Source organism: Cetorhinus maximus, chromosome 5, assembly GCF_964194155.1.
Source record: "Cetorhinus maximus chromosome 5, sCetMax3.hap1.1, whole genome shotgun sequence".
NCBI lineage: Eukaryota > Metazoa > Chordata > Chondrichthyes > Lamniformes > Cetorhinidae > Cetorhinus > Cetorhinus maximus.
In genome coordinates this window covers 53,071,112-53,091,410 of record NC_135883.1, presented here as the reverse complement: position 1 = coordinate 53,091,410, position 20,299 = coordinate 53,071,112, and the positions used below count along the sequence as shown (strand labels likewise).

Genomic DNA, 20,299 nt, shown 5'->3' with positions numbered 1-20,299 from the left:
TTAGGTTTCCTAAAAAGTTCAAAGGCTGCTTGGCCTTTTCACCTGCCTGCCGACCATAAGGTTAGATGGGCAGTGAAAGATTTCATTCAATTATATTTTTAATGGCCTGAACAGGCATTTTAATTGTCAGTGGACGTGCTGCCAACTCTGGTGTGTGCCCGCCGAATGGAATATTGCCTGACTGTGCATTGACGTCAGGATGCTCGCCCGACCTCAACACACACCATGTTACGCTCAAGCGGGTCGGGCGCGCGCCCGCCTGCCGAGGTAAAAGATTTTGCCCTATCCCTTTCATTGGGCAGTTCACCACATAAGTCACACCTGAAGCAACTGTTAAGCATTCCTTAGATTCATTTGCCCAATATTTTTGTTCCACTTTTGACTCCTGCTGTAATAGCCAAATCTGGTGCATTCAACCTCATTCTGTTTATCTTGAATTCCTTTGTTGTATGCATGCCTGTGTCTGGTATTTGGACTATTTTGAAATCTGACAATTATTGAGTCTGTTATTCTTTGTGTCACAGCGGAATGTTTAATTTCTTCCAAAAGTCTGAAGGAAATTATTGTTTCCCCAAGTTTTTTTTTTAGACAGCAAACATCTGATCCAACAGAGTCATCTTTTCGGAAAAAAATTGCCTGTCCATATGAGGCACCTTGGCACAATTCAGTAATTTAAACACTAGTACTAATCCATGGATCCCCAAGTTAAATTCTGTCAATCTTGTATGAAATCTGTTAACGTCTGTGATATATTCTTCTATGGAATGACCATCTGTTTTTCAAAATATATCAGATTCTGACCATGCCTCAGAGACAATTAGCAGATCATCCTTCTTGTAGATTTCATCCAAGAACTCGGATAGAAGGTCATCACTATCCAACTGATGGGCATCCATCACACAAAATACTTTGCTTCTGATTTTACTTCCTGTAGAAAAGTGATAATGTTAAGGTCATACCTTGTTTTCTCTTTTGTAGGGTTGTAACCCTTGTCCACATAGCAACTTCATTCTTCCACTGGCCATTTGGTTCAGACTCTGAGAACATTGGACGGTAATCACACTCCAACAATTTACGCTTGCTTTCTGCTATTTTCCACAATGGCAACTAGGATTTTGGTTTTCTGTCTGAAAATATTTTCTTGGTTTCCAACCTTCACCTTTCGGCAACTGTTCTCTGCTACCATGTTATAAGTCAGAATGCCAGGTGGTGAAGGATAGAACTGGAGCCAATCTTTACACCACTTATTTACAGAGATACCATTACAGACATGTACCTCCTCATCCAACAACTACAATTTCAGTCTGTTCCTGATTTGGAACACAAATGAATCCCCAGTTAATACCCACCACCTGTGTACTATTAAATACAATTAAAATTGGATCCACAGGAGCTTTCTCAGGGCAGGTATGAGCATTTGAGTGAGACGATGCTTACTGGCACACCATCTGGCCAAAATAACCTCAGCTGAGGATCCAGGTCACCCACAACTGAACATGTAGAAAATCTTGCTCAATCCCTGCCCACCTATAAAGGTAACAATAAGATTTCAAAAAACTTACTTGCAAGTAAGGGAGAGGACAACCCCTGTTCCTGAATCGATCACTCTCTCTACATTCTGTGGCTTTCACCCTCTGCTGGACACCCTGGTTGCACTCCTACTGGTGTGAGTGCTTGCCTGTTTTATTCAACTTGAGTGACTTGCTCCCAACCTTTTATGCTTAGGGAGGGTTAACAGTAGAAGTCATAGGCAAGTCCATCTTGTCCACTTATAAGTCGACTTACGCTGAGATGGATGGCCTACGCAGTTTTGGCCTCCAAATATTGAATCTTTTTTGAACGTTGTGAGAAAAGGAATGTTCCTGGCCACCTGTATCAAACAGTAAAATGTAACTATGATGGGGAGAGGAGATCTGCAATCCCTTCTCCTGAGCTGGACATCAGATAGAGCTTGCATTGGAAGCTTTACAATCTATAACGACCAAACTCAGGAAGGTAACAGTACAAATTGAGCTTTTCAAATTGACATAAAAACGTTTTAGTTAAGGATGAACTGTGGGCGGAATGAGGTTTCCAACAGGAATTAGAAATAAAATAAAAATGTTGAAATCTCATTTATAACATGTCCCTGCTCATGTGACAGAGTCACATGAGGTGCATGTTCACATTTTTTAAACCTTTATCTATATTGTTCTAAATCAGGCAGCTCTGTGCCTTCAGGGAGCTTTCAGTGTGCACATTTGCACCTGCGTGCAGGCTCAAACTTCCACACTCGCCCTCCTCTTGCCCCCACCCCAGCAGCGCTCAGCAACGCAGCATGCGATTCATGCTGGCTGGCTGTGAATTGGCCAGCCAATGTCAAATCGCAGTCGGGGCCCAATCACAGGCGGCGGCCAGTTTTGCAACCACTCCCGAGCCCGCCCATCGAGCCCGCCCATCGCGCCCGCCCGATGAGGGCAAAATTCAGCAGTATGAGTGTTACACGAGCTTCAGAATCATTTCCAGGGTCTGCCACTTTTAGGACATTGTTTGGTCAGAACCCAGAGGACAACTTAACAATTTGACTTTATCAATACATTCTGCACTTTGCAATTAACATATACAAATTCTAAATTAAATTAAATTAAACAAGAGGAATTACTTCTTAAAAGATGTAATTAGAGAGAGGGAAATACTTCCAGAGATTCTTAATCACTGTCTTGCCATGCTGTGGCTGATTTGCAACTTACAGACCTTGGTGAGAATTTTCTCCCCGTCAGGGGGGCTGATTGGCTGCGCGCCGCCATTTTACGTGGGCGGGCCAATTAAGGCCCGCCCAGCATGATGCGCAGCCGAAAGCACTGAGCGCTCCCTGTGCGGGTTGGGGGAGGAGGGAGAGTCGGGGCCTGCACTCTTTCGCACATGTGCACGAATGAGGAGGTTAGTCCAGATGAATGCGTGGCTGGAGAGATGGTGCAGGAGGGAGGGCTTTAGATTTCTGGGACATTGGGACCATTTCTGGAAGCAGTAGGACCTGTACAAAGCGGATGGGTTGCACCTGAACTGGAACGGGACCAACATCCTTGCGGGGAGGTTTGCTTGTGCTATTGGGAAGGGTTTAAACTAACTTGGCAGGGGGATGGGATCCTGAGAGAAGGTTCAGAAGGGGGAGATACACAGCCAAAATTAGAAGAGAGAGCAAGTGAGTCTGGAAGGCATAGAAATTATAGGCCAGTTAAGGCACAAGGAAGTTTGGCAAGGTTGGATGGTATTTATTTTAATTCAAGGAGTCTGAAGAATGAGGCAGATGAGTTGAGGGCACAAATTAATACGTGGAAGTATGATGTCATTGCTGTCACAGAGACATGGTTGAGAGAGGGGCAGGATTGGCAGCTCAATATTCCAGGATATAGGGTCTTCAGGTGAGATAGGGAAGGAGGTAAAAGAGGAGGGGGTATTGCAATATTGATCAAGGAATCAATTACAGCAGTAAGGAGCGTTGACATCTTAGAAGGCTCCTCAAATTAAGCCATACGGGTAGAACTGAAAAACAAAAAAGGAGCAATCACATTGCTGGGAGTGTACTATAGGCCCCCAAACATTCAGAGAGGAATAGAAGAGCAGATATGTAGGCAAATTTCAGAGAAGTGTAAAGATAATAGGGTAGTAATAGTGGGGGGATTTCAACTTCCCCAACATTAACTGGGTTAGTCATAGTGTGATAGGTTTAGAGGGAGCGGAATTCTTAAAATGCATCCAGGAGAGCTTTCTAAGCCAGCACGTAGGAGGTCCTACAAGAGAGGGGGCGGTTCTGGACTTAATTTTAGGGAATGAAGCTGGGCAAGTGGTAGAGGCATCAGTCATCTGTTAGATCCAAGGTTGTTATGGAAAAGGGCAAGGATGGGCCAGAAATCAGAGTTCTAAATTGAGGGAAGGCCGATTTTAATAAGACCAGATATGATTTGGCCAGAGTGGACTGGGAGCAGATACTTTTAGGCAAATCTGCGTCAGAGCAGTGGGACTAATTCAAGAAGGAAATAGTGAGAGTACAGGGCCAACATATTCCAGTAAAGACAAAGGGTGGGACCAACAAATCCAGGGAACCCTGGATGTCGAGGGATATACAGGATTGGATAAAGAGAAAAAGGGAGGCTTATGGCAGATACCGAGGGCTCAAAACAGCGGAAGCCCTAGAGCAGAATGGGATGTTTAGGGGGAACTTAAAAAGGAAATTAGGAGAGCAAAAAGGGGGCATGAAGAAACATTGGCAGGTAAAACAAAGGAAAATCCAAAGTTATTTTACAAGTATATTAAGAGTAAGAGGATAACTGGGGAAAGAGTAGGGCCCATCTAAGACCATAGTGGTAATTTGTGTGTGGAGCCGGAAGATGCAGGTAGGGTTCTTTGCCTGCCCGCCATGGGCAGCTATGTTAATTCTTTTAATTGGTATTTAAATGGCCTTAATAGGCCTTTGACAGTTCGGCAGGTGCACAGCCGACTCTGGTGTGTGCCTGGCGAACTGAAGATCTGAATGACGCACTCCCGACTTCACCGTGCATCATTTTACGCGTTGGCGAGTGGGTCCCACCCCCACACGCCGATAGGAAGATTCAGGCTGTTGAGTTAAGCCATATGACATGTATATTGATCTAGTAAGCAATTAATTTTAATTTTCCCAATGTTGCTCAAGCTGTTCCACTGTCATTTTGTAGGATAATTAAATTAACTGCAGTTATTTTTAAGTTCAAACATCAAGAACCAAGGTGATCTTAAGTAAAGCCAATTACATACATACGAACATACGAATTGGGGGCAAGAGTAGGCCACTCGGCCCCTCAAGCCTGCTCCGCCATTCAATAAGATCATGGCTGATCTGAATGTAATCTTAACCCCACATTCCTGCATACCCCCAATAACCTTTCACCCCCTTGTTAATCAAGAATCTATCTAGCTTTGCCTTAAAAATATTCAAAGACTCTGCTTCCACCGTCTTTTGAGGAAAAGAGTTCCAAAGACTCTCAACTCTCTAAGAGAAAAGATTTCTCCTCATCTCTGTCTTAAATGAGTGACCTCTTATTTTTAAACAGTGACCCCTCGTTCTCGATTCGCCCACAAGAGGAAACATCCTCTCCACATTCACCCTGTCAAGACCCCTCAGGATCTTAAAGGTTTCAATTAAGTCGCCTCTTACTCTTCTAAATTCCAGTGGATACAAGCCTATCTGTCCAGCCTTTCCTCATAAGACAACCCAAGATATTAGTCTGGTAAACCTTCTCTGAACTGCTTCCAATGCATTTACATCTTTATTTAAATAAGGAGATCAGCATTGTATGCAATACTCCATTTGTGGTCTCACCACAGTGTCCTGTACAACTGAAGCATAATCTCCCTACTTTTGTAATCAATTCCCCTCACAATAAATGATAACATTTTATTAGCTTTCCTAATTATCTCCTGTACCTGCATACTAATCTTTTGTGATTTATGCACTAGGGCACACAGATCCCCCTGAATCCCAGAACTCCTCAATCTCTCACCATTTAGATAATAAGCTTCTTTTTTATTCTTCCTGCCAAAATAAATGATTTCATATTTTCGCACATTATACTCCATTTGCCAGACCTTTGCCCACTCATTATCTATGTCACTTTGTAGCCTCCTTATATCTGCTTCACAATTTACTTTCCTACCTACCTTTGTGTCATCAGCAAATTTAGCAATCACTTCATCCAAGTCATTTATAGACTTGTAAAAAGTTGAGGCCCTGTGGCACACCACTCATCACGTCCTGCCAACCAGAAAAAGACCCATTTATGCCAACTCTCTGCTTCCTGTTAGCTAGCCAGTCTTCCATCTATGTCAATATGTTACCCACTACACCATGATTTTTTATTTTCTGCAATAACCTTTGATGTGGCACTTTATCAAATGCCTTCTGGAAATCTAAATACAGTCCATCCACCAGTTCCCCTTTATCCATAGCACATGTGACTCCTTCAAAGAACTCCAATAAATTGGTTAAATATGATATCCCTTTTACAAAACCATATTTACTCTGCCTGATTGCCTTGAATTTTTCTAAGTGCCCTGCTATAACATCTTTAATAATAGCTTCTAACATTTTCCCTATGACAGATGTTAGGCTAACTGGCCTATAGTTTCCTGCTTTCTGTCTCCCTCCCTTTTTGAATAAAGGAGTTACTTTTGCTATTTTCCAAACTAATGGAACCTTCCCTGAATCTAGGGAATTTTGGAAAATTAAAACCAGTGCACCAACTATCTCACTAGCCACTTTCAAGACCTTAGGTTGAAGTCCATCCAGACCTGAAGATTTGTCAGCCCACAGCCCTAACAATTTGCTCAATACCACTTCCCTGGTGATTGTAATTTCTCCGAGTTCCCCCTCCTTTCCATTTACAGTTATTTCCAGGATGTAGCTTGTGTCCTCTATAGTGAAGGCCGAAGCAAAATACCTGTTTAATTCATCCGCCATCTCCCTACTTTCAATTCAATTCCCCAGACACATTCTTTGCTTTCTTTATATTCTTTCCAAACTTCTGACCTGACACCTGTCTTTGCGTAATTATATTCTTTATCTTTAAGTTTAATTCTAGCTTTAACTTTTTTAGTTAACCCATGGATGGTGGCCCTTGGGATTTTTTCTTTCTCACTGGAATGTATATATTCCGTATATTGTGAAATATTCCTTTAAATGTCCGTCACTGAACTTCTATTGACATATCCCTTAACCTTATTTGCCAGTTCACTTTAGCTGGCTCTGCTTTCATGCCCTCATAATTGCCCTTCTTTAAGTTTAAAATACTAGTCTTGGATGCAGGAAATGTGAATACCAAATTCAACACAATTCCCAGATTATGTGGGGAATATTGGGCTGAATTTATAATTGAAGAAACAAGCGGGCAGGGTGTAGATGTGCACTGAAAATTACAGAGCCAGGGGACATCACTAGATTCTGACAGCTCTGGAATGTGAAGCAATTTTCAAAGGGAGTGCAGGAGAGAGAGAACCAGGAACCCACTCACCTCCAATTAGTGGCCAATAAAGCTCCTTGCCAGGAAGGGCCAAAAGGCAATTTCCAAATGAGAAATTGCCAATCCCAAGCAGTCTAATGCACATTAGTGCACAGCTGTCAGATTCAATGTGCAGAGCTGCAAGGATTTTTTTAACCCAGAAATATTTTTGCCACTGGGGTTTCATTGCGCAATCGGCTACAATACTGTTCGACTGGCCATGTGGCCAATTCTCTGATATTCTGGCCCTCTGAATTCCTGCTTCCTCTCTTGTGCAAGGCAGCAGCAGGCCCCGTCATGGCTGCTATCTGCCTTTGACGCTCCTGCTCCAACAGGCATCTCCCACCTCCTTGCAGAGCTCAGCACCATTAATTAGGTGTGAGCTCACCTCCATCCCAATTAGTGACGCAGATACAACACAGCATTGGGACCTGGAAATTACCCAGATATTGTGTTCCTGACCCCGATTTGAAAAATGCGCTCATTGTATCAGAAAACTCCAGTATCTGTGAACTATATTAATTGAAAGGTATCAGACAAATCATCTTGCCTTCACCAATCTATATAGTAGGTATCAGATTGTTATTTATCTTTTCTATTTAAGGTTTCACATGTGAAGTTGTAATTAGTTCACTTTGAACCATCCAATGTAACCTAGTTTGTAGCAGGAGCCACAGAACAAGATCAAGTATAAAACAAAAACAAAAATTGCTGGAAAAACTCAGCAGGTCTGACAGCACTGTGGAGAGAAAGACAGATTTAACGTTTCACGCCTGTATGACTCTTCTTCAGAACTAAAGAGAAGTAGAAATGTGGTGAAATATATACTGTTTAAGGGGGGGGTGGGACAGATGAAGCTGGATCGAAGGCCAGTGATAGGTGGAGGCAAAGGAGAGATTGCAAAAGATGTCAGAAACAAAAGGCTGAAGGGGTGTTGATGGTGGTGATACTGGCTAAAGGAGGTGCTAATGGTAATATTAAGAGTGGAAAGCAGGATGAGCAAGTGACAGATGGCCCTAGTGGGGTTGGCGTGGGGGAAGGGGACAGTGTGGGAGAAAAGATCGAAATAGGCTAAAAGGTGGGATAAAACAATGAATGGAAATAAATTTTTAAAATAAAAATAGAAATAGGTGGGAAAAAATATATATAAAAATTTAAAAATAAATATTTGAAAAAAGGGGATCAAAAAGGATGGAGGATAGTGTTCATGAACTGAAGTTGTTGAACTCAATGATTAGTCCGGAAGGCTGTAAAGTGCCTAATCGGAAGGTGAGGTGCTGTTCCTCTGGTTTGCGTTGGGCTTCACCGGAACAATGCAGCAGGCCAAGTACGGACATGTGGACATGAGATTAGGGTGGTGTGCTGAAATGATAAGTGACAGGAAGGTCTGGGTCATGCTTGCTCTTGAGATCGCCTCTTAGTTGGCAGTGGCATCAAATGTTAGCTTGGACACTGAGATGCTGTATTAATAATACTTTATTTGACTATGACCATGCAATTACCATTACAGTATTTGTTATTTTCTATTTGTTCATGGGCGTGGATGAGACTTGCAAGACTTAATATATTGGTTATTGTCTGTTCTTCCTAACTCTGCTAACCTTGTGTTAACTGGTCTTTCATTGTTTATTGTAAAATGTATTTTCTGTCTTGTTCTTTGAACCTAGGGTGTGGAATTAACTGTTGGAATAAATGCTACATTCTCTATTTCTACTTGAATTTAAAACAACCATCCTGAAGCCACCTGATTGTACATTTTTAACCATTTAAGATAATTTACTAAAATGTCAGGGGGAGATGAGCAGTGAATAGTTATAATTTGGAATGCACTGTCTGAAACGATGGTGGAAACAGTTTCAATAATAACTTTCAAAAGGGAATTAGCTTTGCACTTAAAAAGAAACAATTCAAGGCCAAGAGGAAAGAACAGGAGAGTGGAACTAAGACAGCTCTTTTAGAGGGCTGGCACAGGCAGAATAGGCCAAATGGCCTCTTCCTTAGTTGTATGATCATATGATATTGAACCACATTTTAACTCCAAACTCTTTTGGACTCCATCAAAGGCTTTTGAAATTAGGTGAATGATGTCTAACATTAAAATATTTCTGCAGGACCAGAAATTCCTGTCCAAAGTCAATGGACCTTTTCCTGGTTGGTCAAGTTTTCTGTCTCGCCTGCAACAATTCCCGCGGCAGGTGGGACCGGAAAATCCTGCCCTTTCTTTATTTTTACTTTCTCATTTTCTACAGATGAGCTTAGGCATATTAATACTTCAAAAACAAAGGTAAACTACACATCAGTGTGTCAAATGAATTGAAAGAAACATCACAAGCACTTCACTTGGCCTTGTTCTGTTACCCTGCTGTTGACTGGTTTGTGTAGGATGGCTCAAAGTGAACTAGCAGATCACAAAATCACACCATTGTAGCACGGAATTCTCTGGTTTGAATACTTCTAAGGTCCCACCCTTTTTCCATTGCATCCCTATACCTGCTGCAATTGTGTTGCCTGTTGCAAAAGGGACATTGAGATATTGCATGAATGATGCTTTATCTGCTGCCATGCCTTCAACCCTGGTGGTTGCATGATGTTCAGCACCATTCATAACTCCTTCAGATACTGAAGCAGTCCATATCTAAATGCAGCAAGAACTGGACAATATTCAGGTTTGGGCTGATAAGTGGCAAGTAACATTCATGCCACAGAAGTGCCAGGCAATGACCATCTCCAACAAGAGAGAATCTAACCATCTCCCCTTGATGTTCAATGACATTACCATCGCTGCATCCCCCACTATTAACATCCCCTGGGGAATACCAATGACCAGAAACTGAACTGGACCAGCCATATAAATACTGTGGCTAGAAGAGCAGGTCAGAGGCTAGGAATTCTGTGACAAGTAACTCACCTCCTAACCCCCCCAAAACCTGTCCACCATCTGCAAGGCACAAGTCAGGAGTGTGATGGAATACTCTCCACTTGCCTGGATAATGCAGCTCCAACAGCACTCAAAAAAATTTGACATCATCCAGCAGCCCGCTTGATTGGCACCCCGTCCACCACCTTCAACATTCACTCCCTCCACCACCAACGCACAGTGGTGGCAGCATGCACTATCTACAATATGCACAATAAGGTTCCTTCGACAGCACGTTCCAAACCCATGGCCTCTACCAATTAGAAGGACAAGGGCAGCAGATGCATGGAAACATTACCTGCCTTCAAGCTCTCCTCCAAGCCAATCATCCTAACTTGGAAATAAATCACCGTTCCTTCACTGTCGCTGGGTAAAAATCCTGGAACTCCCTTCCTAATAACTCTGTGGATGTTCCAACAATACACGGACTGCAGCAGTTCAAGAATATGGCTCACCACCACCACCTTCTCAAGGGAAATTAGAGATGAGCAATAAATGCTGGCCTAGCCGGTGATGTCCACATACCATAAATGAATAAATGAAAACAAACTCAATAAGTCACCACTTAGTTAAATTGAAGGGTGGTTATGGCTATTATCATATTAGGATTCTTTATGAGTTGGTACAGACATGATGGGCTGAATGACCTCCTGTGTTGTAAATTTGCTACATTTTTACCTTTACAACCTCATTTAATTTTCCCTGATCCTATTTGCAGCTGTGCAGTGATATCCTGTTTACAGTATTCAATTTTTCTTCTCCCATTGCTGCTGTGTACTAGCAGATCAAAAATATTGAAGTAATTGTGTTGCATGGTGACAGAGGGGCTATACAATGTCAATAATTAATCAGAGCCGAAAAGACAAATTGTGATAAAATGTATCCCAAATGGTTGATGTTGACTGTATCACCCAGTCTTTGACAAGACAGCTTTTTAATTGCATAACACTAACTAGTTATTTTACAAAAATAACTAAACCATAATATTGTGAATGACATTACACTTTTAAGAGCTTTTTTTTAATTTTCACAGGTCAGCATTCACGACTGGCTATGGGCTGAAAAAATCTATAACCTCTGTGAGATTCTTTGTAAAGTTCACAAGGTAACTGTCTCTGCGACAATAAAATGAAACTATTCAGGCAGAAGTACAGAGCAATGAACATCAGACTGAAAGGATGGTTTTGTTACATATGGCATAGATTAGATAGAAGGAAATAAATATTAAAATCAGAAGGCTGCATGTTTTCACCCAGTCTTGGTCATGCAGTCGCAATTTAACTCATTTGTAGTATTCTTACTTCTGAGGCAGGAGGAAGCAGGTTCATTGATCCAAATTTGAACGCCAATGATCTAGTGTTACGTTGTTGGAGGTGCCATCCTTTCGATCAGAGTTTAAACTGCACATTTGTTTGTTTGGCCATTAAAAGCTGTAATTTCAAGATGGCAGGTTACCATTTTATAAGGATGTCACCAAATGGGTTGAAAGGCCTTTGGCGTCCAAATTGATCTTGCAAAATGATGGTGCTTAGCTGCACAGAGTAATGTACATGGAATCTTCTACCCGTGATTGTGATTTCAAAAACTATATTTAGACAGTTAGCTCAATTGCAACCATACTTTTTTCCAATTTAGAATAAAGGCTTTTGCATGACAAAGAAATCTTTGCACTATTTTGCACAACTCATTTGATGACTCTTAATGAAAGAGCCGAGGCACGTTCAATGATATGAGTCACATCCCTGACATTGTTTGACCACTGAAGATAGGAGGAGATGTGGTATCAATCTAATTTAATATGCACTGCGCATATTTCTAATACCTTAAAAATCTTCAATCTTCCCACAATTCCTGCCTGCAAACCTTAGATCTTGTTGTCACATATTTTTCCCATTATAAGTTCCTGTCTTCACATCTATAATTGAAACTGCCAATGTAAACTTTTCACACTGTAATTATAGTCTCCTACCAAGTGCATCGTGCAATAAAGCATCAATTTTGCATTTCCCAATCCCTCAGCCATAATGTGGAGAAACTTTTATGATTCAACCCACTCTATTTCTCTGTTTCCTAAATTACAATAAGTTTTTTTATTGAACTATAAATAATATCAAATCAACTCATTATCTAAAACTAAGGACCAAATGTACGACTATAAACTTGGGACTAAATTATGCCCATGTGCCCAGTTCAATTATGCTCTGCCTGCTTATACCATTTCACCTAAAGAATACATTTGGTTTCAATGCTTGTGTGTGATACCATCGGAGATTGACCAGTATTTCGGTTGAAGGGTGGCCAAGTTGTACTATTAATGATAGAGTTGAACTGCAGACACTTATTGGGTGGAAACGTCAAGTTTATTTACAATATACTCAGCAGCAACTCCAACTCTAACTCTACATTGTCTGCTGAGGTAGCCCACGCTACTCTACTATTGGTTACTACAGATTATGTGATCTTTCCTAACAAGTATTATTCTTAAAGGTACATGACACACTAAATGAAACTATAATTACTACATTCCTTCCCCTTTAACTAGGCTATACATATTGTATTTACAAGTACATATTTTTCAAGACAACATAATATTTACACTGGGTAAGGAATTTACAAGTTCAGTCTTTCAGATGGTTTCCTGGTACGTGTGGAACATCGCAGCTCCACATCTTCAGATTCTTTGTCACCTCCTTTTCCAGAGTTGCCTGAACATCAGGTGCTTCGTTGGACACTTGCAGTTTTGTGTCCTCAACTCTTACTGGAACATCAGACATGTCAGTCCTGGGTTGAGTATCTTCAACAGACCCGGTCATGGTCACTGGTGGAACCATATCTTGATGAGTTGTCTCTCTCTTCCTCAAATGGTCCACATGTTAACAGATGATCCGGCCTTTGACCTCCACGTGGTAAGATAGAGGTCCAGTCACCGCACTTATTTCACCCGGTAACCACTTTGGTCCTTCCCCGAAATTTTTCACATATACCGGCTCTCCCACGGTAAATTTCATCTTGGGACTGTACCAGTCGTGTCTAGTTTTCCGGCTTTCCTGACTTATTTCCACCTTCCCCTCTAAATTTGACATTATTAAGCTCAATCTCGTCCTGAGACGGCGTTTCATCAATAACTCCACAGGTTTGACACCTGTTGTTATATCAGGGGTAGTCCTGTAATGAAAAAGAAAGCGTGCTAGCTTGGTTGCCAAGGAATCACCAGTTAGCTTTCTCATGCCTGTCTTGAATGTTTGAACCGCTCTTTCAGCCAGTCCATTTGAGGAAGGGTGGTACGGTGCAGTTTTCACGTGAGTGATACCGTTTAGGCTGATAAACCGTTGAAACTCAGCACTCGTAAATGCCACGTCATTATCGGAAACAACTACTTCTGGTAGTCCGTGAATGGCAAAACTCTGACATAGTTTCTCAATTGTAGTGGCCGACATTGGTGACGTCACATCATATATTTCCAACCATTTTGAATGGGCATCGACAATAAGCAGAAACATTGTTCACAGGAAAGGTCCAACGTAGTCAATGTGTAACCGCACCCAGGGTCTGCCTGGCCACTCCCATGGGTGTAATGGAGCTGTCATTGGCAACTTTTGCAGTTGCTGACATTGCACACAGTGCTTTACTAAACTCTCTATTTCGCCATCCATCCCAGGCCACCATAGGTAGCTGTGTGCTATGATCTTCAGTCGGGAAATTTCTGGATGGGAACTGTGTAGTTCAAATAAAAGTTCCCTCCTTTCCCTTTGGAGGAACTATCACTCATGCACCCCACAACAAGATGCCATCCTGACTGGCTATTTCATGTCTTCTGTTGAAGTATGGTTTCATCTCATCAGATGTGGGCTCCTGTGACCAACCCTGTAGCACTTGTTCTTGTACTTGAGATATGACTAGGTCCTGACTTATCCAGTCTCTGATCTGTTGAGCGCATACCAGTGAGGAATCTAAGAAATTTAACAGTAAAACAAGTTCCTGTGGAACTGGGACGTGCTCATCATTTTCTAGTAAAGGCAAATGACTAAGGGCATCGGCGTTTGCAATTTGATTGACAGTACAAAAGTGTATTCGTATTCTGCCAGAATTAAAGCCCATTGTTGTATTACTGCTGAAGCGTATGGCTGGTATAGCCTTGTCCTCACTAAACAATCTTAACAATGGGTTGTGGTCTGAAACAATTGTAAAATGGCGGCCATGTATGTACTGGTGAAATTTCTTGACACCAAAGATAATGGACAGGCCTCCTTTTTCTATCTGTGAGTATCCCTTTTTCCCTGTGGTGAGTGTTCTTGTTACGTAACCTATTGGCCATTCTGTGTCGTCATCCATCCGATGAGAGAGCACTGCTCCCACTCCGTAGGGAGATGTGTCACATGTCAGCACCAATACTTTCGTCTGACCATAATGCACTAATAGATTGGACGAGTGCAACAATTGTTTCACCTTTATGAAAGCTTCTTTCTGGCGCACCTCCCAACACCAACGTTGGTTCTTTTTGAGTAGAGAATGCAGGGGGGTGCCAGCACTATAGACAAGTTGGGTACGAACCGCCCATGATAGTTGATCATTCCTAGGAATGATTTGAACTCTGAGGTGTTCTTTGGCGCAGGTGCCTCTCTTATGGTTCTCACTTTCTCCTCAGTCAGGTGGAGGCCCTGTGAATCTACCCGGTGACCCAAATAGAATACCTCCCTCACTTGGAACGTGCACGTTTCTTTGTCTTTTTTAGACACACTTCAGCTTGCAAGAAACGCTTTAAGACTTCTAAGTTTGCAAAATGCTCTTTTTCAATGAATCGTGTCACCAATGCATCATCTAAATAGACTACAATCTGGGGCAGGCCCTGCAGTAAGCTTTCCATTGTTCTCTGAAAGACTGCACAAGCGGAGGAGACACCAAAAGGCAATCGCGTATATTGGTACAACCGTTTGCGGGTATTAATTGCGACAAATTCCCAGGAGGCATTATCCAATTCTAGTTAATAAAGGCAAAATACTGTGGATGCTGGAAATCTAAAACAAAAACAAAAAATGCTGGAAAAACTCAGCAGGTCTGACAGCATCTGTGGAGAGAGAGACAGAGATAATGTTTTGAGTCCATATGACTCTTCAGATCCAATTCTAGTTGTTGATAAGCATGACTCATGTCGAGCTTTGTGTACGATGTCCTTCCTGCCAGCTTAACATACAGGTCTTCAATTTTTGGAATGGGGTGCCTGTCTAGTTTAGCTACTTTACTAACCTTCAATTTGTGGTCCCCACAAATTCGGACGCTTTGGTTGGGTTTGAGGAAGGGGACTATGGGTTCTGCCCATTCTGAGAACTGAACAGGTTGTATAATGCCCAGTTTCTCTAACCTGTTCAACATAGTGTCAATTTTTCCTTGCAGGGCACATGGCACCGGTTTTGCCTTCATGAAGTGAGGGGTTGCCTCCGGATCCACATAAATCTTGGCCTGAAGGGCCTGGATTTTCCCCAGTTCATCCTTGAAGATGGTGGCGTACTTTCTAAGTAGCTCAGGTAGCCCACTTGCTCTCAACTGGAAAACTTCAGACCATTCTAACTTAATCTCCTTTAACCAATTTTGCCCCAGGAGGCTTTGCCCTTCACCTGCTACCACCATCACGGGGCGCTGTGCCGATTGGCTTCCATAATGGACAGTTACTCTGCTTGTGACATTTACTTCAATGTCTCCACCTGTATATGTTTTTAGCTTGGCGGCCATTTGTTCTAAGCTTAATTGATGTTCACCATTATTCAAATACCTGAAGGTATGTTCCCCAATTACTGTAGTGGAAGCTCTCGTGTCCACTTCCATTTTAACAGGTTTGCCATTTACTTTCACTGTGACAAATATTGGTTCTGTCTTCCCAACTTTCAGATTGAACAACAAGTAAATGTTTAAAACAAAAACAGAATTACCTGGAAAAACTCAGCAGGTCTGGCAGCATCGGCGGAGAAGAAAAGAGTTGACGTTTCGAGTCCTCATGACCCTTCAGCAGAACTGAGTAAAGTTAGGAGAGGGGTGAAATATAAGCTGGTTTAAGGTGGTGGTTGGGGGGGGGCTGGGAGGGGAGAGAAGTTCTCTCGCATCTCCCGCGCATCCGCCCTCACGCCTTCTCCTCCCTCCCAGAAACATGATAGGGTCCCCCTTGTCCTCACTTATCACCCCACCAGCCTCCGCATTCAAAGGATCATCCTCCGCTACTTCCGCCAACTCCAGCATGATGCCACCACCAATCACATCTTCCCTTCACCCCCCCGGAGGCATTCCATAGGGATCATTCCCTCCGGGACACCCTGGTCCACTCCTCCATCAGCCCCTACTCCTCAACCCCCACCTATGGCACCTCCCCATGCCCACGCAGAAGATGCAACACCTGCCCCTTCACTTCCTCTCTCCTCACCGTCCAAGGGCCCAAACACTCCTTTCAAGTGAAGCAGCATTTCACTTGCATTTCCCCTAACTTAGTCTACTGCATTCGTTGCTCCCAATGCGGTCTCCTCTACATTGGAGAGACCAAACATAAACTGGGCGACCGCTTTGCAGAACACCTGCGGTCTGTCTGCAAGAAAGACCCAAACCTCCCTGTCGCTTGCCATTTTAACACTCCACCCTGCTCTCTTGCCCACATGTCTGTCCTTGGCTTGCTGCATTGTTCCAGTGAAGCCCTATGATCCCTACGGAATGCCGCCGGGGGGGTGAAGGGAAGATGTGTTTGGTGGTGGCATCATGTTGGAGTTGGCGGAAATAGCGGAGGATGATCCTTTGAATGCGGAGGCTGGTGGGGTGATAAGTGAGGACAAGGGGGACCCTATCATGTTTCTGGGAGGGAGGAGAAGGCGTGAGGGCGGATGCGCGGGAGATGGGCCGGACACGGTTGAGGGCCCTGTCAACAACCGTGGGTGGAAAACCTCGGTTAAGGAAGAAGGAGGACATGTCAGAGGAACTGTTTTTGAAGGTAGCATCATCAGAACAGATGCGACGGAGGCGAAGGAACTGAGAGAATGGGATGGAGTCCTTACAGGAAGCGGGGTGTGAGGAGCTGTAGTCGAGGTAGCTGTGGGAGTCGGTAGGCTTGTAATGGATATTGGTGGACAGTCTATCACCAGAAATTGAGACAGAGTTTCATTTTATTCTTCGTCTCATCCGACGCCTCAACAAGAAACTTTTTCTCTTTCTCTCAAGTGCTAAGGAACGCAAGCTCCAACAACTCATCGACACCAACACCCATCTAGGATCCTCCACCCCTGCTTGTCCCTCCGTCCCCACCCCATCTTCCAATCCCAGCCCCGGCCGCGTATTCACTATACCCCCTGACCTTCCCCTCTCCGATGCTGAACGTTCAGTGCTCAGCAAAGGACTTAGTTTCATACCCTTACGCCCTCATCTCAATGAATTTCGGGCTCGGCACGATGCTGAACTCTTCTTCCGCCGTCTTCGTCTCCGTACTCACTTCTTTGGGCAGGAGTCCTCTCCCCGTTCAACGGATCCTTTTACCCACCTCCAATATTCTCCCTCCACCTGGACCCCTCCCTCTGGATTCTTACCTTCTCTTGTTCTTTTCATTGAGAACTGTCGGCGTGACATTAGTCGTCTCAATTTCTCTGCTCCTCTCACCCATTCTAATCTGTCTCTCTCTGAACTTACTGCACTCCGTTCTCTCAGGTCCAACCCCAACATTGTCATCAAACCCGCTTCAAGGGTGGTGCTGTTGTTGTCTGGCGCACTGACCTCTACCTCGCGGAGGCTGAGCGTCAACTCACAGACACTTCCTCCTACCTCTCCCTGGACCATGACCCCACTACTGAACATCAAGCCATTGTTTCCAGGACTGTCACTGACCTCATCTCCTCTGGAGATCTTCCTCCCACAGCTTCCAACCTGATAGTTGCCCAACCTCGGATGGCCCGCTTCTACCTCCTACCCAAAATCCACAAACAGAACTGTCCCGGCAGACCGATCGTGTCAGCCTGTTCCTGCCCCACGGAACTCATTTCTCGTTATCTTGACTCCCTTCTCTCTCCCCTTGTCCAGTCCCTTCCCACCTACATCCGTGATTCCTCTGACACCTTACGTCACATCAACAATTTCCAGTTCCCTGGCCCCAACCGCTTCCTCTTCACCATGAACGTCCAATCCCTCTATACCTCCATCCCCCACCAGGATGGTCTGAGGGCCCTTAGCTTCTTCCTTGAACAGAGGCCCGAACAATCCCCATCCACCACTACTCTCCTCCGTGTGGCTGAACTTGTTCTCACACTAAACAATTTCTCCTTTAACTCCTCTCACTTCTTCCGAATAAAAGGTGTGGCTATGGGTACCCGCATGGGCCCCAGCTATGCCTGTTTCTTTATGGGGTATGTGGAACATTCCTTGTTCCAGTACTACTCCGGCCCCCTCCCACCACTCTTTCTCCGGTACATCGATGATTACTTCGGTGCTGCTTCATGCTCTCGTCGGGACCTGGAAAAATTTATTAATTTTGCTTCCAATCTCCACCCCTCCATCATTTTCACATGGTCCATCTCTGACACTTTCCTTCCCTTCCTTGACCTCTCTGTCTCAATTTCTGGTGATAGACTGTCCACCATTATCCATTACAAACCTACCGACTCCCACAGCTACCTCGACTACAGCTCCTCACACCCCGCTTCCTGTAAGGACCCCATCCCATTCTCTCAGTTCCTTCGCCTCCATCACATCTGTTCTGATGATGCTACCTTCAAAAACAGTTCCTCTGACATATCCTCCTTCTTCCTTAACCGAGGTTTTCCACCCACGGTTGTTGACAGGGCCCTCAACCGTGCCCGGCCCATCTCCCGCGCATCCGCCCTCACGCCTTCTCCTCCCTCCCAGAAACATGTCCTCACTTATCACCCCACCAGCCTCCGCATTCAAAGGATCATCTTCCACCATTTCCGCCAACTCCAGCATGATGCCACCACCAAACACATCTTCCCTTCACCCCCCCGGCGGCATTCCATAGGGATCGTTCCCTCCGGGACACCCTGGTCCACTCCTCCATCACCCCCTACTCCTCAACCCCCACCTATGGCACCTCCCCATGCCCACGCAGAAGATGCAACACCTGCCCCTTCACTTCCTCTCTCCTCACCGTCCAAGGGCCCAAACACTCCTTTCAAGTGAAGCAGCATTTCACTTGCATTTCCCTTAACTTAGTCTACTGCATTCGTTGCTCCCAATGCGGTCTCCTCTACATTGGAGAGACCAAACGTAAACTGGGCGACCGCTTTGCAGAACACCTGCGGTCTGCCCGCAAGAAAGACCCAAACCTCCCTGTCGCTTGCCATTTTAACACTCCACCCTGCTCTCTTGCCCACATGTCTGTCCTTGGCTTGCTGCATTGTTCCAGTGAAGCCCAACGCAAACTGGAGGACCAGCACCTCATCTTCCGATTAGGCACTTTACAGCCTTCTGGACTGAATATTGAATTCAACAACTTTAGATCTTGAACTCCCTCCCCCATCCCCACCCCCTTTCCGTTTCTTCCCCTTCCCTTTTGTTTTTTCCAATAATTTATATAGATTTTTCTTTTCCCACCTATTTCCATTATTTTTAAATCTATAACTGTAATGCCCTGTCAGTCTTTCCACCCCACCCCCACTAGAGATGTACCTTGAGTGTCCTGCCATCCATTCTTAATTAGCACATTCTCTTAGATAATATCACCACCTTTTACACGTCTTTGTTCCTTTGTCTGTGACATCTTTTGATTATCTGCTCCTATCACTGCTTGCTTGTCCCTACAACCACCCCCACCCCAACGTCTCTCCCCCCTCCCCCACTCCCCCCACCCCCCACCCTAAACCAGCTTATGTTTCACCCCTCTCCTAACTTTACTCAGTTCTGCTGAAGGGTCATGAGGACTCGAAACGTCAACTCTCTTCTTCTCCGCCGATGCTGCCAGACCTGCTGAGTTTTTCCAGGTAATTCTGTTTTTGTTTTGGATTTCCAGCATCCGCAGTAGTTTTTTGTTTTTATCTCTGAGTAAATGTCTAAATTTGTTGTTTCAGGCTCTTCTACATTATAGACTTTATTGGGCTTCTTTTGTTTTCAAGTCTGCTTGAATCTTTCCTTGCAATGCCTCATTATATGTCTATTTCTGTGACAATAGTAGTATTTGATTTTTTTAAACTACCAGTCGCTAAAAGACTGATTGTTTCCACCTCTATTAAAATTATTCTTTGATTTCGCTGCTAAGTTATTTTCTTTATTCTTTGGCTAGTGGGGGCATTTCCCGCTTCTCGGCGGAGTCTCGCTTGTTCGCGCTACTTTCGGCTGAGGTTTCCCACCTGATGTGGAGGATGGTGCCATTTTGCGCACCCTATATTGCTTTTGAATCTCT

General features: G+C 44.0%; 1 protein-coding gene across 2 annotated transcripts in view; it reads left to right on the top strand.

Annotated features, from left to right (window-relative positions):
- Window positions 1-20,299, top strand: part of sntg2 (syntrophin, gamma 2) — a 1,221,259-nt gene that overhangs the window by 1,040,282 nt on the left and 160,678 nt on the right. For both annotated transcript variants that reach the window (XM_078541872.1, XM_078541871.1), the window contains exon 14: window positions 10,961-11,032. In XM_078541872.1, the coding sequence (XP_078397998.1) occupies window positions 10,961-11,032 (72 nt within the window). The remainder of the gene's footprint in view (window positions 1-10,960; window positions 11,033-20,299) is intronic.